At 41.2% G+C, this 17,649-nt stretch overlaps 2 protein-coding genes across 4 annotated transcripts in view; one reads left to right on the plus strand and one right to left on the minus strand.

Annotated features, from left to right (window-relative positions):
- The window catches only part of sirt3 (sirtuin 3), a 6,893-nt gene extending 921 nt beyond the window's left edge, over positions 1–5,972 (minus strand). The window contains exons 1-8 of one of the 3 annotated variants that reach the window (XM_061709102.1): positions 5,738–5,972; positions 5,603–5,654; positions 4,290–4,469; positions 3,971–4,203; positions 2,765–2,865; positions 2,273–2,434; positions 890–976; positions 767–779 (exon numbers count right to left, since the gene is read on the minus strand). In XM_061709102.1, coding sequence (XP_061565086.1) covers positions 771–779; positions 890–976; positions 2,273–2,434; positions 2,765–2,865; positions 3,971–4,203; positions 4,290–4,469; positions 5,603–5,654; positions 5,738–5,807 — 894 coding nt within the window. In that variant the 5' untranslated portion in view covers positions 5,808–5,972 and the 3' untranslated portion in view covers positions 767–770. Of the gene's footprint in view, positions 1–766; positions 977–2,272; positions 2,435–2,764; positions 2,866–3,970; positions 4,204–4,289; positions 4,470–5,602; positions 5,655–5,737 lie in introns of all 3 variants that reach the window. The other 2 variants (XM_061709091.1, XM_061709112.1) reach the window with 2 other exon arrangements.
- An 826-nt stretch (positions 5,973–6,798) lies between these two features.
- Positions 6,799–14,269, plus strand: psmd13 (proteasome 26S subunit, non-ATPase 13). Its single transcript, XM_061709122.1, has 13 exons — positions 6,799–7,004; positions 8,663–8,741; positions 9,501–9,535; positions 9,624–9,679; positions 9,763–9,806; positions 9,898–9,984; positions 10,696–10,867; positions 10,947–11,026; positions 11,112–11,237; positions 11,383–11,445; positions 11,601–11,681; positions 11,787–11,903; positions 14,021–14,269. The coding sequence occupies exons 1-13, from the start codon at positions 6,904–6,906 to the stop codon at positions 14,114–14,116; spliced, it is 1,137 nt and encodes a 378-aa protein (XP_061565106.1). The 5' UTR covers positions 6,799–6,903; the 3' UTR covers positions 14,117–14,269.
- Positions 14,270–17,649: the final 3,380 nt, after the last annotated feature.

Consider the following 17,649-nt stretch of genomic DNA (forward strand, 5'->3'; position numbering starts at 1 on the left):
CCCGTTGTAACAGGTTTGTTTGCTGCACGACAATCAGAGATAAAGTCCAATCCTCTTAAACCGTCGGTCTCCTGTGTCCAGCACTTTCATCTGCATTTTTGAAGCGATGTTTGCAGGAAGACCTCGAGATCTAGAGAAAGATCTAAACGAATATTTAAAGCTTCAGTGCAAAAGCCAAAAGAGTTAACAAGGATTTGCAGCGTTAAGAGATTGTTGTTGCACAAACAAAACCGATTTGTCTTTTATGGTTTAGCACTGCTCATGATACACATTTGTTGGTACCCGTCTGTTAAAGAAACAAAAACCCACAATGGTCACTGACATAACTTTAAATGGATCTGAACAAACAACTTAATTCCTGTAGAAGCTTGTTGACAAGTCACATCATCTCCATGTTCACAGATGCAAAGATGAAGCCTTCAAAGACCAGAAGACTGCAGCTGCTGTGGGACCTGGAGAAGACTGGGTTTCTGTCCAGAACAGTTTCATTATTTTGTTTTTTACGATTTTCTTGAACCACAATTAAAACACCAACGTCTGCTTTTCATTCATTAATGTTCAGTGAATTTATTTTGATCCCATTTGTCACTTTCAAGTTATTTCAGTGACCATTGTGAGTTCTTTTTCCTTTAATTGAATGATGCCAACACGTTTATCCACATCTTCAGACTGGGATCATTATTATGTTTCTGAAATCTGATCCAGAACTGGACACTCACGTCGCTGCTGTTGCTACATTAAAAAAACTAAAACCACACACACTCACTTTGTCAGCGCCGGCCGCCACGAGAGCGTCCAGCTCGTGGGTCCAGCCGAGGGCGTGGACCAGAGCCTGCACGCCGCTGACCACGTCGCCCAGCTGCACCACGTCATGCGGCCGGCGGCGCCAGGAGAACGGCCCCACCAGGTCCCTGTTGATGAGCAGACGGGGAACAGAACCGCGCACGGCTCCTGCCAAGCTGGCGAACGGCTCCACCTGCAGGACAAGCGGCAGCAGTTCACGAGCTGCAGAGGAAACCGGCGCTGGAGCCCATCGGTCGCAGCACTGGTGTAACTTACAGTCAGATATGACTTCATGTAAGAATAATCAAGGTATATGATTCCTGTTGTTACACAACACCAAGACTGTAAACAAACACTTACCACATTTTACACCACATAGTATTTTACAGCATAAAAACAAAACATAAAAACACCACCAAAAGACTTCCATATAAAAGCAAATAACATGCTAAGATACACACGTCAAACACACACACCAACGGAGCCGAAACGGAAGAACCCCTGAGGACAATTCTCCTAAATCCTCCTAAAAACTCCTAAATCTCTCTATAATAATATAACTTATTGTTCAAATATTCATTCATATAACACTCAAGGGGCGAATAGTGGTCGGATTATGTTACCCTTACCTAAGTCTGACTCTATGAAGTGGACAGTACTTTATAGATCAATTGCATATTGGAACACCCTTCCAGGTGAAATTTGTGACATCAAAAGAGGCTGATTTGAAAAGAAGACTAAGAATGTATTTGTTGTCATCACCTTAACATCATATAGCGTATCTGATTGAGTGAGATCAATACATCAAATTATATATGATTTGTATGATGTTTTTCTTTATTTCTTATTTGTAATTTTTTTTTAATTTTTTTAAATGTACTTTATGAATCGAGATTGTATGTTTGATTTTGTATTTTATTGTCTGGATCCCAGGAAGACTAACTTTCGTTTTGGCTTCAGCTAATGGGGATCCTTTTAAATAAACAAATAAACCATTACAACTCATAGAAGAATAAGTTAACTAACTAACTTGAAAAAAGTTAATTTAAAAGCCAAATTAAAAAGGTGGGTCTTGAGTTTTTAAAATCGTCCGCCCTCAGCTGCCTGCAGGTCTCCTGGTAGATCACAAACGTAGAGCGTGGCAGCAGGCGGCGGCTTTAGCAAATGTTTCTGTTCTTACTCTGGAAATCATTTAAAATCTTCCTCCAGAAGACCTGAGGGCGTGAAGAGGTTCATCGAGCAACTCTGACAAACAACGAGGACAGAAACCACTGAGCCTTTTCAATTACTCCTCTCATAAACCTTATGATTGTATCCTGGTGGCTGGTGAAGCTGAATCTTTAGCCTTCAGAGCCCTGACCCATCCCTCTGTCTGCTCATCAGGCTGCTGGCCTGTGGGGCAGCTGCACCATCTGTCCTCACATAAATGTCGTCCGATACCGGTGTCTTATGCTCGCGTGTGTCTGTGGCTGACGCCGGCGCTGCTCACCTCCAGAGAGGTCCCCATGACGATCAGCAGGTCCGCCAGTGGGAAGTCTGTCAGGTACTTCAGGAAGTGCCGTGGAAGCTCCTCCCCAAAAAACACGATGTCCGGCTTCACCACACCCTTACAAGTGGGACATGTAGGGATCTCCCCGCTCATCACCGCTGGCTAATGGGACACAAAGACAAAAATTCAACTGCACCGTTATGACTGCAGCACCACAGCGACAATTCAAGTGTTTCTGAGTGATCCTTAATGTTGTTACGCAAACGTCTGTGAAGACGTAGATACAATGCTGCAAACACCTTCAAAGAGGGACGTTCAAATTTAAAGTGGATTTACTTTCCCAGCTCCATGAGTTTCATGTCCAGTGGGAGAAAGAAAAACGGCTTCTTCAATGTGCCGTTATTTATTTACCAAAAATGAAACCAGAAAGAAAAGAGGATTTAAGAGCGTAAGTTGGAAGTGCTGCTCTGTGTTGTCAGGTGTTTGACTCACTCGGAGGTCCCCGCCGTCATACTTCCGCAGGCAGGAGGTGCAGGTGGCGGTGGCGAACGTACCGTGGGCCTCCACCAGCATCTCCGGAGGAATCCCTGCCACTGGATCCAGACACGAGAGACACACATGACGGATTCACATGGCAACCAGGAACGGTGGAAGACATTTATACTGTATACATTTATACTGTATACTAGGGCTGTTCGATTTTGCCCAAAAATAAAATCTCGATTTTTTTCTCTCAAAATCCGATTTTCAATTACGATTACGATTACGATTATTTTGTGAATTGACAAAAGGCAAAGAAATGATTTCAAATATGCTGTTTTTTTATTGAACATTTGCCCCATTGGGCTTTAAGTGCAAACTTTGCTCTTATTAAACCAAAAATGAATGAATAAAGGGCAAAACTCTGTAAAATAAGTTGAAAAAAAGTTTTAAAAAATATAATAAAATATAAAGTTTTATCTCTGAAAAAAAAAAATCTGCAAATCAGCACTTGCAAACATACAGTAAGTTATATTTCCAATTAAATAAAACAAGACATTTTCTAATTAAACTAAACTGGGTCTTTGCATGCTAAATAATAATGCAACCCATGAAGGAGGTAGAGGTGTGTAATGTCAGTCATTACATTTGATATTCACATTTGCAAGTTTTTTGCAAGGAACACGAGCCGGTCTACCGCATCTGGCTTGAGGGATGCCCGGTGGCATGTTAGTATATCACCATGGTTCCAACGCCCCCTCCTACACTAAAGAGCCTCTCCGATGGGGCACTTGTCGCAGGTATTGAGAGGTATTTCCATCAATCATTAATATGGTATCAATCATTAATATGTGTGCAGACAAGGTAAAAAAATAAATTAAAAATTAAAAATCGATTTTATGATTTTCACGTTTTAACATCGTTCTAATTACATAATCGCGATTATGATTTAAAATCGATTAATCGAACAGCCCTACTGTATACTGGATAACACCCCACCCCCACCCCCACCCCCACCAATCCCCCGCCTGCTAGTAAAACGCAGACTAGCAGCTCTGCTGGGACCCGGTTACAGTCAGGCAACCGTTGGTGTTTACTAGTAGTCAGTCGAGGAACTGCAACTTTTCTTAGTTTTTCATTCACTTCAACATGGAAGTTGATGTTGGATAACAACACAATATCTACCACCTGTTGTGGCTTCAAGGAGGTGACACCTACGTCGCTCCAGCCCGTCGATGTTCTGCGTGTACATCCGGAGGAGCTGCTTCTTCTGGTGAAGCAGACGTACAAAGTAGTGAGTCAGGTTGGGCTGGTAGTTTCCAGGATACAGCTCTTTGGCCAGGGCGAAGAAGGGATTGGGGTTATGGTGGAAATAGTTGATCTCAAATATGGCTTCAGCATACGGCAGGTTGTACTGCTGCAGGTTGTCATAGAGACCGCTGCCTGGAGACCTGCAACATCCACAACATCCCTCTAGTTTACAGGTTTTATGACAGTAGAAATACCAAGAGAGTAGACTGCATCCAGTTTTCCTCACCTGAAGTCTGGGATGCCGCTGGGAGTGCTGATGCCAGCTCCGGCCATCACCACCACCTTCTTGAACGTCTGCTCTCGGATGTTCTTAGCGATGTCCTCCAGAGTCTGCTGCTCCTCGGACGCGCCACCGCCTCCGGAGAAGAGACTTCTGGTCCCATTACACCGAGGAAACTTCGTCTGTCTTAGCAAACACAACAGTTTATGTTCAGGATGTTTTTTTTGTTAAATTATCAGGAACAAAACTGAAACTGGTGACATTTACAAACCCCGGACAGCAGATACGCTCTGCAAGTTTCCAAAAGTCAGTTTAGATTTTTTGCCAGTTTTACAATCTTAATCCTCCTCTAAACTCCTTTTCTGAAGCATGTTCCAGGCCTGGAGATCTTAAGTGAATAAATAAATAAACAGCTGACAAATCAAAACATATATGCAGATATAAGCTTTACTACAATCATTTAGATCTCAATGCATTAATGCACTAATGCAATATCAAAATATAAATGCTTTTTAACTTCACATATTTGTGGCTGCACTTCACCTCCAGCTCCTTTTATCTGTCTTGTGAGATCATGCAGGTAATTATTTACTTAGAGTACAATTCTGTAGTTTTAGAAGCACACATGGACCACGACTACATGTCCCACAATACATCTTAATATCATCACTTGTGCCATGATGGCATCTACCAACTGAATGGCAGTAGGTCAAATTAAGCTATTTCCTCCAACAGTTTCATGATTCAGTCATGGATTTGAAACAGAAATGTCCAAAAACATTTTTAAACTTATGAAGAGAGAATTTTAAGATAGAAAGGAAGCAAAAACATGTTCTTGATGGTGACAAGTCTGAAAGTCAATTTATCCATCAAATGTTTGCCATATCGCCACAAAATTAATGAATCTATACCCCTCATTTATATGTAAATGTAGATGCAATTAAGGTTATGTGATTATTATTTTTTTATTCAAAAAAAGATACATGTATTTTGCAGTTGTTGCAAATCAAGCCTTTTCACACTAACCAGTAATGCTGATGGGACCCAGGACAAAATAGTCGAGTGTTAGTATGTATCATGTCATTATTTATGTTAATTTTGAATAAGAATTATTTATTTATTAAATGTGTTGTCAAAAGAATAAACGCTAAAAATAACAGTGGTATCTGAGATAGAGGAAAAAAGGGTATCTGAACACCTCAAGAGCAAAAATAGGGATGCATTGCAACAATGGATGATATAATTCAAATTGCATTTGGATAATTTAACTTTTCACCTGCATGGTGTTTACATGCAGGTGAAAATACAGGTGAATTTACCTGAACAAAACTGCTGCACCTTCAGCTGGACACGAGCTGATGTGACTAAAGCCTATAAAAACCAGAAGAACATCATGTCACGGAATCTCAGTCGTCTGTTTTCATCATTTGATCGTTTATGTTCAGATCTCTGACCTCTGGAGAGTTTCCTGACTGGTCCTGACAGCAGTCTGACAGGAGACAATAACATCACTGACGGAGACATAACTCTACTGGGGCCGCCGCATAGAGGCCTGCTAAAACACAAGCATAATTACCAACATTTACATGAGCCGTCGGTCCATTAAAACATTTACAATTAACAGTTTATTTGTTATTTTTATCTTCTCGACTTGACGACCGTAAAGTGACTTCAAACAAGGCTATAATGTTAGCCTGCTGTGGTGCGTTCAATGAGCTTCGAACTTGACCAACTCAACGACTATTTCTACCTGAGTTCATTTTAAACTATAAAGCAAGACAATTATTCTTTATCTGTATCCTCATCTGAGTTTGCTAAGTAGATTTACTAAAACTAAAAATACTCTTCGATGGTTATGTAGTTCACTTAATGGGAGAAAACTGGCAAAAACTCGTTAAAACATAGTTTATTAAATCTTTATTAGAATAAAACACTTCAAATACAGATAATACATTTGAAGTGTAATCAACATTTTAACGGGTGTAGTAACCTGAAAAAGAGTTGTCAGAACTCCCAATACAATTTATTTTATTATTATTTATTATCATAAAGATTTGAAATGTAAGAATAAATCCCAGTTTTCCTGAATCTATATGAATGTTGCGTTAAAGGTACCTCGGAAATCAAACTTCTTGAAGGGAAAGCAGTGAAACGGACGACTTTTGTCATTTCAGAAATAGTATTTTTCTGCGACAAACGTATATTTATTGAATTTATTCAATGAGATAAATCTGTGAAATTTTCGCTTCTCGTATAGCAAATATATAAATAGAAATGATAGAAATTAAGAAAGAAAGAAATCAGAAATTAAGTGAGTTGGTTATTTTGCAGTTCTAAATACATTTTTTTAATTAGTTAGTGCTTGGCTTGATACATTTTCTCCTTTTATCGGTGACAAATGTTCATCATATCAGTAATTTGACTTGAAGTTGATTAAGTTTGATTATACTGTATTTCCGAGGGTGAAAGACGGTAGTCCTAAACACCTCCTACATTTCCCATCATGCATTGCGTCTCGCGGCTGCGCAGAAACAAGACACGGCAGGCTACCTGGCATTAGCTCCAGTTTAACAACACTCTACAGTTCAGTATAAACCTGCTCTTAACTTGTGTCGCTGCCATGAAGGACGTGTCGGGGTTCCTGAAGCAGCAGCAGAGCAGCAGCTCGACGCCGGAGACGGCGGCGGAGTGGCATGCGCTGGAGGATTTATACAACAAACGGTAAAAGCAGCGAGGCTGGCGCTGAGTCACGGAGCTAATGCTAACACTCACAGGAAACTCAGAAAAACTTACACAAAATCATTCTGGGGATAAACATGTCCGCACGTAAACTATACTGCTTAATGTTTCAAGTCTGAGCTCGAAACTAGAAATATACATCTGGGAAAAAGACATTTTTCGTAGCCGTCCACTAGCTGGTGATGCTAAAGAGAGACAACAATATGGAATAAATCCAGGTTTATGTTGTTTAACAAGTCCTTATTCGTGCTTGTTAGGTGAAGATAAAACTGCACTTAGTTGGGCCATTATGCACCCTAAACTACGTCAGAGTTGTTTCCTTCCAGAGTTGCATTATGTTTTAATCATGAGGTTCAAACACGTGTAAAACCTTCCAGTCCATCCCAGAATAACCCCCATTAACTGTTTTAATCCATAAATCCTGTCTCCGTCATATCAGATAATCCCTGTGCCACGAGAGAGGAAAACATTGTGTAAAAACCTACTTATTCAACAATTAATGTAGTCAACTTTTTATGAGCCCGTGATGTTGAATGAATGAATGAATGAATGAATGAATGAATGAATGAATACTTTATTACAGACTCAAAAGGTTCCATATAAAATACATAAAAAGTACAGGTCACACATTAAAATACTTGCAAACATCTGTTCCCATGTTTCCATAGTCCAGATGTGTAACCTTGTATCACTCGGTTTGATGTTAGTGAGTGCAGTTATTAAACGATTTTATTAGACAATTTTCTGTGCCGTCATAGCCTGTTGCCCTGCTAGGATCAACTGGAGCAAGTTCAGACCATAATATTACCTCCACAGGTATGGATACAGGTATGGTACAGGTATGGTAGGCAGGAAGCATGATGTGGGCTTCCCTCCCATGTCAGGACTCATCAGACCAAATTACCCTCTTTCATCACTTCAAACTTGAGTCATTGTCCTCACCAGCAAGTTTAAGCTTTTTCTCCTTATTACTATTGCTGATCAGTTGTTTTTTGTTTTTGTGAAACCTACACGGGTTGTTATTCCCATTAATTTCAGTCGAGCCTGTTAAAATACTCATTAGTAAACAGGGTTGTGAGTTCTACTTGAGTTCTAGTGAATTTCTCTTGGAGATGATGAAAGTTTGTAGGCCTATATATCTAACTTGTCATCATTTTCTGTTCCATCCTGGAAGATTATGGTTTTTGCCTCACTGAACATTGGTGGTTTCATCAGTGTTCATTTGGGTATTTTTGTGAAATATTTCTCTGTATTTTGTAATTATAGGTTTTGTTTTTGTTGGTAGATTTTAATGAAAATGGTGCATTAAAAGAGGAGGTTTACAGATGTTCAGCTGCAATGGTTTTATTTTTTAAGATAAATTTCTTCAAAGACTAATAAGTACAAGGTAATGAATACTCCACACATTCATTACAACCTCGGTGATACGTTTGTTTTAGTGGCGTTTTATAAGTTTAAAGACGAGCTGAAAATAGTAGTCTGAAAAATAGGAAGGTTATTGCTCTGGTGGATATTTAACTGCTTGCTGACTGCATTATTTTATTTTTTATGTATTTATTTTTCCCTGGTGACAAGTAATCAGGGTCCTGTATCTCAGATGTTCTAGTTGCTGTTGCTGATGTTATTTTTCTCGCTGACAGATTGTGGCATCAGCTGACGCTGAAGTTGACGGACTTTGTGAAAGATCCTTGCTTCAAAACCGGAGATGGCCTCATACAGGTAAGCTCACACACGGCGCATCCGTACAACACTGTCGCTGAGCGCTGCCCATTGGGCTGGATTGGTGAGATTACGCATTTAACTGAAGGTTTTTAGATCACATGAGAATCGCACATAAATCTGCTTAATTAAAGCCATATCACTCGCCTTTTCTTCCTGCTATTATCCTTGTAAACTATGCTTTTAACTTCAAAAATGGACCTTTCCTCGTACAGGGACGAAATCTCTTCTAAGACGGAAGTTTAAGTCACAGCCTCCATGGGTTAGTCTGATGTTGGTGTAGGAGCCTGCAGTGTTTTATTCAGAAAACTTACCTGGTTCTTTATTTTCTTGTGAGGGTATTGGTGCCCGTAATTTGGGGTTTTGGTACCCAATTGAGTCGGTACTGGAGTACAGATGAGCTACAGGGAAAACACTGCCATTATCTGTATTTATCATTACGTTACAACGTCATTAAAGCTGTAGCAAACTTATTGAGGGAAGACGAGATGTCGTTTATTTGGCTGAGAAACTTAAAAAATTACATCGACCGCAGATACAAGCCCCCTGGCCGGGGGTCAGACTTTCATTTTAAAAATGAAAGTCTGACAACAACATTACTTTAAAGTTTTGTTTGTTTGTTGTTCATTGTTATGAACGATGACAAATAAAGAATCTTGAATCTTTTTTAGTTTTTCATGAATTTATTGCTGGAATAAAGTCATTTGTCACGTTTTAACTAATGTAACTGTTTTTTTTTGTTTGTTTTTTTTCTTACAGCTTTATGAAAATTTCATCAGTGACTTTGATCACAGGTGAGTTGAAAGTGTCAGAAACACTTGTTTAACATAATCACTTTGCTGTTTCCACTGCAGCTAATTAACTGTTTTCTCTACTGATCAGAATTAATCCTCTGTCGCTGGTCGAGATCATACTGTATGTTGCCAGACAGATGACAGGTGAGGACATTGGGAAACCTTTTTCACTAGAAAGCACATTCTCTCATCTATGGAGTGTTGATTGATGGGATTCTTGTTTCCAGATCCTAAAGATGCCATCACCTTTCTTGAAAAGACCAAAGAAAAGGTCAGTTGATCATTCCCAACCTGTCAGTTTATTAAGATGAAACCGTGTGATCTGTATTGTTGATCATGTTCATCACGTCTCTACTGTCCAGGTGAAAAGCAGCGACGAAGCCGTCATTCTCTGCAAGACAACCATCGGCAGTCTAAAGCTGGAAATCAACGACCTTCCTGCCACAAAGGTGAACCCTCCTCAGCTTCCTGCTTTTCAAGCGGCTGATGTAAAACACGCCTCAGATATCGGGTCCTGGCGTATATTTCAAGCTGCTTCTTCACGAGTGAGGTGAAGTGATGGAAACAACAGCTGTTAAACACAATCACAGCTCACACACGCGTGACTCCTCTCACTGAAATAACTTACAGGAGGTGAAATGCAGACGCACTTGTGCACATCTACACGTTACCATAGAGCACCTAGACATGAACATAGAAATGATGCATAGAAAGATCTATGAAACCCATCTTTAAAATAATCCAAACCTTTGAATTTGTTGTTGTCATACACGTGGACAAATGAGTCTGTACTCTTCCGTAGTCTTGAAATGTCAGTGTACTTGCACAAAGACACGGACATCGAAATTCTGCAGAGGAACATGGGTGGTTATTATAACGTACGACGTAGAAGCACGACCAACATCTGAACGGATTAACTTCTCTTAATCATCCTAACTGGAGCAGCAAACTCCACGAAGACAAGTGGTTTAGTAAGACTGGGTTTTTTATGGCCTGGTAGGCGAGAGTTTTCCACTATAGTTCCTTTTTAATATGATCATCATGAAGTTTTTCTGCTGGCACATGAATGACTCTTCGTAAATCTCCACTTAAAGAGAGAGAAACCCAAACGCAGCTGCCTTCACCGCCTTTCACTTATTCACTTCACTCTCCGCCTCCAGAAACTCATCGAAGAGGTCGAGGAGTTGCTGAACAACTTACCGGGGGTGACGTCGGTCCACGGGCGGTTTTATGACCTCTCTAGCAAATATTACCGCATCATCGGGAACCACGCCTCCTACTACAAGGACGCGCTGCGCTACCTGGGATGTGTGGACATCAAAGACCTTCCAGGTGGGAGTCAACCCGCCTCACTAAGCCTGGTTTCTCACTCGTACCAGAGTGACCAACAAGTTCTGTGTCTGGATTCCAGAAACGGAGAAGCAGGAGAGGGCGTTCACTCTCGGCCTGGCGGGACTCTTGGGAGAAGGAGTTTACAACTTTGGAGAGCTGGTGGGATTTTGCCTGAACAGAGTTTATAATGCTGTTGAGTTGATGCTCGGCACCATAACGACCACGTCTGCGTTTGTCTCCGCAGCTGATGCATCCGGTGTTGGAGTCTCTCAGGAACACGGACAAACAGTGGCTCATCGACACACTCTACGCCTTCAACGGAGGAAATGTGGAGAAGTTCCAGGGCTTCAAGTCTGCATGGGGCCAGCAGGTGAGGAGGACCGACTCCAGATGATAAACCGGCATCAGCAAAGAAAATATTCACCATAGTTTCTGATTTAAAAAAAAAAAAAAAAGAAAGAAAGAGACATCTCTTGGCAGAAACATGAGGCTAATATTTGGTGTGTTATTCGCAGCCGGACCTGGCAGCACATGAAGCTAAGCTGATGCAGAAGATCCAGCTGCTCTGTGTGATGGAGGTGAGAAGCAGCTTCTGCAACTCTGATGACAAAGTTATTTTCTCCAACGCTGAGAAAAACGACCCCAAAGTCGAGTCTCTGCCCAATCACCTCTGATGAGCTTCAGCTCTTGAGTTTCTTTGTGGGTGTTTTGTTCAGACTTCTGTCTCTTCCAGATGACCTTCACTCGTCCTGCAAACCACCGACAGCTGACCTTCACCGAGATCGCTCAGAGCGCCAAAATCCCCGTCAACGAGGTCAGTTTGATCACAGTTTGACCCTGACGGTCTTAAAAGCTCTGTCTGCGTTCATGGAGATGATGGTTCTGCAGCTCAAGAGTCTGTGTTGATGTTTATCTGCAGGTGGAGCTGCTGGTGATGAAGGCTCTGTCCGTGGGCCTGATTAAAGGGAACATCGATGAGGTGGACCAGAAGGTCCAGATGACCTGGGTTCAGCCCAGGGTCCTGGACCTGCAGCAGGTTGGTGCTTCATTTCTTTCACTCTCCACTGTTATTATCAAATATCATGAAAACGTTTTTTCTTTTTACAACATGACTAAACTTCAAGTATATTAACCACGTCTCTATGAGGAGCTGAAACTTTTAAATCTTTAACAACCGTGTGTCATCGACAGTATATATATATCCTTTATTTAACCAGGTAAAAAACTCATTGAGATTATAACCTCTTTTTCAAGAGTGACCTGGCCAAAATGGCAGCATAAAAACAATACAACAATACATACGAACACAGACAGTCAGTCACACATTCCAGGGAAACAATAGTAAAACAATGGTAAAATTTACACAACGGGGCAGTCACAAGAACCGAGAGAGCTAATTTCTCTGTCTTTTAAAATGGATTTAAATTTACCCAAGGATACAAGCTCAACCAATTTCAAGTCCTTCTGCGCATCATTCCAAATTGAGGGGGCAGAAAACTTGAACGCCTTTTTACCCAGTTCAGTTCTGGCTCTCGGGACCTGCATCTGGATAAAGTTCTGTGAGCGCAGGCTGTAATGGCTGACGTTTCTACACATGTGCACGCACAAATATGTAGGGAGACGTCCCAAAATGGATTTATAAATAAAAGTCAGCCAGTGGGAGAGTCTACGGACAGGCAAAGAAGGACAATTGGCAGCAGCATACAAAAAACAGTGATGTACCTGATAGCTGCAACCAGTGATAAACAGACAGTTTAATCAACATTTAACCCTGCTGGGCCTGGATGGCTCAGTGGGTTGAGCGAGCACCATTTACAGAGGCTATTGCCCTCGTGCAGCGCGGGTTCACGTCCCGGCCTGTTGCTCTTTCCTGCGTGTCTTCACCTCTATCTATACAAATTTCCTGACCACCTACTTTGAATAAAAATCACTAGTGACAAAAAAAACAATCACTGCTGCTCACACCGGGTTGTAAACGACCAACGAAAGCCTACAGACCCTTTTGGGTGTAACGTCAATCCTTTCTCATTAAGGTCATTTCAATCACACGAAGCATCATTCTGGACCCACGCAGCAAAGCAAGCGGGGAAAAGTTCAACTGTTGGTTGATAAAGTCCGTTTCCACCAAAACAAACAAAATTCCAGCACGAGGCAAAAGAGTAGGTCTAGTGAGCAGGCGCTTAAAACGAGACCTAAAATCACGTGAAAGCAAAGATCACCACTCGGAGATGAAGCGTGTTTTCAAAGTCACGACGTTCAGCTCAGTCGAAATGAAACTCTGTGTATCAGCGCCGTTCTTTCGGTCCACTTCGAATGCAGCAGATTTATTCAAATGGACGTTGTGGCTGCTAAGATACAGATACTTCAAGTTAAGTGTCATTTTGTGTTCTTTTTCATTTAGTAAAAAACAACCCCAGGTAGGGCTTTTCGGCCAAAGCGGGTCCAGTGCTAGTTCAGTTCTGGTCCCAGACTTGGCACTTGGCACGTTTTTTAGATTTCCGACCACTGGTTGCAAGGAAAGCTCAGGAGGCGTGGTCATTGGAACCAAACAAGACTATCCAACCGCCATATTTTAGTTTAGTTTAATTACAGCAAGAAAGAGTAGAACCATGAATGCTAAAACTGAAGGCAGCAGTGGAGCAAAGAGGAACTAAATAGTTTCCCTGCTCTCTGGATGTGAGCGTAGGGACGTTTGAAGGGTCAACCAGGAGCAGCTGCGTGGCGTCGGCAGGGTGCCAACGTACCGAGAAACTTAAACCTGACTGAATCGTTGTGGTTCTGAGGGGTTTCACGGTCATGTTACGGATTTCCTGCTCCTTCCTGCGACATCATAAATGACGTCGGGTCCTGGTTCTCCGGGGCTGTCCGGCCCGTGGAAAAGCCAGATCTTTGTAGAACCTGTTTGGAGCGGGCACCTGCACCAAAGCTGAGCTGGTTGAAAAGCCCCATGAAAGAAGTTTAAATAAGAAAAGTGGTCATTCCTCCACCGGGGGATGGCTCAGTCCAGGTCTTTTCTGGGTTAAAGGCACACTCGAATAAAGATCTGCAAACTAAAACCGGGAACATGTTTGATCTGACGGGCGGTGATGTGAATGTTGCATTTAAAGGCTGTTGGTGTTGAGCTGCTGGTTTTACCTCTGGTCTCCGTTTCAGATCAAAGGTATGAAGGAGCGGCTGGACTTCTGGTGCGGAGACGTGAAAAACATGGCCATGCTGGTGGAGCAGCAGGCCCACGACATCCTCACCTGAGCAGCTGTCCTGCCAGTCCACAGAGAGAAACCTTGTACATTTCTGTTTTTTGTTTCTTACGTTACTGTCATCAATCTCTTCTGTTTTACACATTCATGACATGCTCACAAAATGGACCGGACTCTATTAATAAAAAGAAAAAAGCCCCATGAATCTTTTTGAGTTCTTCTGAACGCACCAGTGATGTGCAGCTCTGGTCCGTCTTCGGTCGTTTTATTTCACAGCGTCCGTTTAGAGGATGACGGTGATGAAGGTTGTGTCTTCAAGCGAGGTGACATGTTTGTGTCCTGCAACCACAAATATTACTGAAGGTGCAGTGAAGCTGATCAGAGCTTCCACCTGTTATATTACGATATACTGTTAAATTCAAATGAAACGGGGCGTGGTTATCTCTCAGAGCTGCAGCAGTGGGACCTTCAAGCCTGAGAGGAGTTGAAGGTCAGTAAAAATCACATGCAAATGTTAACACGCCCACTTTTAATCTATTAATAACCAATAAAAACCAAGTACTTCTCTGCTGCTTTTTGAGGGATTTAAGTGTGAAATTTGCAGTCAACTGCTGTCAATCACCAGTCCTTGAACTGATCATCAGGTGCGCAGACGTTTGGAGCCGTCAGTAGTAACACAACGCCCAGAGAGAAAGACATCAGTAATGGTCATGGAGAAGAAGTTGCTGCACATCAATCTGGAGAGGGCTATAAATGCATCTCCAATCAATGTGGAGTTCAGTTCTCTACGCTGAGATGGATCATTAACAAATAGAAAACAAATGGACCGTTGATAATCTTCATACCTGTAAATTCACTACTAGATCAAAGTATGCAAACAGGAGGCCGTAATTCTAACAAGTAGAAGACTGAGTGCGGTTTGTTTGGAAGAAAACAAAACATCTGGAACCAGTTTGTTAAAAACCAAACTGCATTTCAGCAGAACCTCATGCCTGCTCTTGAACCCGGTGGTGATTTGGGTTTGTTTAGCAGCTGCAGCACCTTGCAAAATGAACTGATAATTGACCTGTCGGCGAGACCCGCCCTTCAAACGGTCCTGAGCTCTCATCTTATTGAGTTTACACCAAAGACATTTAACGTAATGTGTCTGCGGTAAGTGACGGTGGAGCTTATGTGATATCTTTATGTAAAGCAGATGCCCTGTTGCCAGACAGGTTTCATGGATGCTACGGTGACTTTGATCTGCTGCCTCCAGGAGACCTGCCACCGTCAGCATCCACATCAGCTCTGAGAGCAGACCCAGTCTGATAACATCCATCTGCCCCCTGGAAACACGCTGCACGCATCGGGCTGATGTCGGCAGATTTAACACGTCCTCATTCCTGCAGCCGTCAACACACACGCCGGCGTCCCCCAGTGCCCCCGTGCAGGGAAAAGTCTGCAGCGTTGAGTTTTCATGAGGATGATTGTCCACCGTCCACCTCATCCGCATTTAAAAGACAAACACAAGTTTGTGTAGATAAGAACTTGATCTGGAGAGAAGTTATACAAAAACAAGAGTGACACAGAAAAAAGGGTTCTGGTGAACATCTGGTCACAGATACAAACTAGAAACTAGAATAGCTTTTTATACTATTTTTAGTTATTTATTTCTTGTAAAACAGGTATCTCTTGAAAGTGAGGCCCTGTGTCTCAATCAGACTAACCTGTAGAAAGAAAGAAAGGAAGAAAAATGTCCAAGACTGCAGAGGTTCTACACTGTCTGTGTTTTGCTGATTTATTTCTCCAAATGATGATAAAAATAAAAAACTCTCAACTGAATGTTCGTATTTGCCTTCAGACAATAGCCATCATTTGAACGTCCAGGTTGAAGCCAACGCGGAAGTACGAGAAGTTTCAGCACCTCTACTGACCACTAGGGGCTGGAACCAAGAGAGCATCAACCTCCACTGACCTCCTTGTTAAAATGTCCAACTTTGCAGCAGAAATAAACAGCCTGGTACAAATAACAGTTTTTGGTTAAAAAAAAACATTTGAGGTCAGAAGTTTATTTTCTAGGAATGAAGCGTTAATTAGCTCACACTGACGTCCAAGTGTATCGTCTGGAGGCCTATTTTACTTTAAGGTTCTGCAAAACTATTAATTAATCTAATTTTGTGAGCACCAAGGACACATCAGACAAATTATATAAATTCAACAAAAGTAGTTTGCAGAAATTCTTAAAACATAATCCAATCAGAAAAAGAGTTCAGCGTCAGTTACAACCCCATTACTGGTTTAACTTTTGTTTCCATGATGTGAGCGACTGAAACTGGACCTCAGAATGATGATTTTAGTCCTTTAGTCCATGAAACAGATTCATTTTAGTGAAAACAAGATGCCTTCAAGGTATTTTATGCCTCATTAAACTCTTTTGAAGCCTAAATTTTTGGCATTGTGAGCTTGAAGGAGGAGGGTTTGTGTCCCTCTGCTTCACTAGTCACATGGACCGCATCCAGCAGAGGAGGATTTCACCCCAAAGGTAAAAGTGAAAAAGAAAATGTAAAAACTGGAATTATAACATTTCCTTTTAACTCTTAAATGCAGGCTGAAGATTGCAGTTTTTCAAGTACTAATTACCAGGAACAGGAACGGCTGAAATGTGTTTGCATTTGTGTGAAACTAACAAAGAACCACGGACAGTTTTCTTCAACTCATTTCAGACAAAATTTTAAATGTATATATTCACTGTATTTTTTTGTCTGTTTTTTCTATTTGTTTACTCCAAGCAAACAATCTCACAGATCTTTTTTTTTTTAAAACTCATTTATTCTCCTCTGGTTTTACAGAAAGGTGAAATTTGTCCCTCGAAACCTGAGTAAGAACTGCACACAGCAAAACATACGGGTCATGTCGTAGATACGTCTGTCCTCAGTGGAAGCTTTTAATTCAAACTTTTATTTTGTAATATTTGTGAGTGGAGTTGAGGATTGAATGACACACAAACAACACCAGGACCCTGACACTGAAAAGTCATAACGGATTTTAGCATTTGTTTAAAACTGACAGCATGGCTGTTGCATTATATTCACAGTGTATCGTATTATATCAACTCATATTGTATCATTCTGTATCATATTGTAACATATTCAATTCAATTCATAATACTTTATTAATACCGGAAGGGATATTGATTTTCCAGTACAGCTCGAGCCCATGAGAACAAAAAAAGACAAACAAACAACATAAGCCATGGATAGACTGACATGTGCATCCATGGGTCGGCGCTGTCCTTTCCTTATATTAGATAAAGGATGACAATAGGAAAGAGGAGGGGAAAGAAAGATGGTATTAATGTTGTATCATTCTGTATCGTGCTGTGTTGTATCATATTGAATTGTACCGTACAATATTATATGATACTGTATCAGCGTAATGTAACATATTTTATCATCTCCTATTTTGCTGCGTTTTATTTTTATCATGCTGTATTGTGTTGTATTCTATCGTCTCATATCATATCGTACTGTATAATTTTATTTAGATTCACATCAGTTTAGCTATTGAGAAATGTCTAAAATATTGATTTAAAAAACATGTTTTAAA

The sequence above is a fragment of the Cololabis saira genome, chromosome 2 (assembly GCF_033807715.1).
Source record: "Cololabis saira isolate AMF1-May2022 chromosome 2, fColSai1.1, whole genome shotgun sequence".
NCBI lineage: Eukaryota > Metazoa > Chordata > Actinopteri > Beloniformes > Belonidae > Cololabis > Cololabis saira.

Bases quoted from the DNA above. Each gene is read 5' to 3' on its own strand.
- psmd13 (XM_061709122.1), top strand. From the start codon at position 6,904: ATGAAGGACGTGTCGGGGTTCCTGAAGCAGCAGCAGAGCAGCAGCTCG. The intron at 9,536-9,623 runs GTGAGTTGAAAG...TCTACTGATCAG, and splicing joins ATCAGTGACTTTGATCACAG to AATTAATCCTCTGTCGCTGG. The intron at 11,904-14,020 runs GTTGGTGCTTCA...TCTCCGTTTCAG, and splicing joins GGGTCCTGGACCTGCAGCAG to ATCAAAGGTATGAAGGAGCG.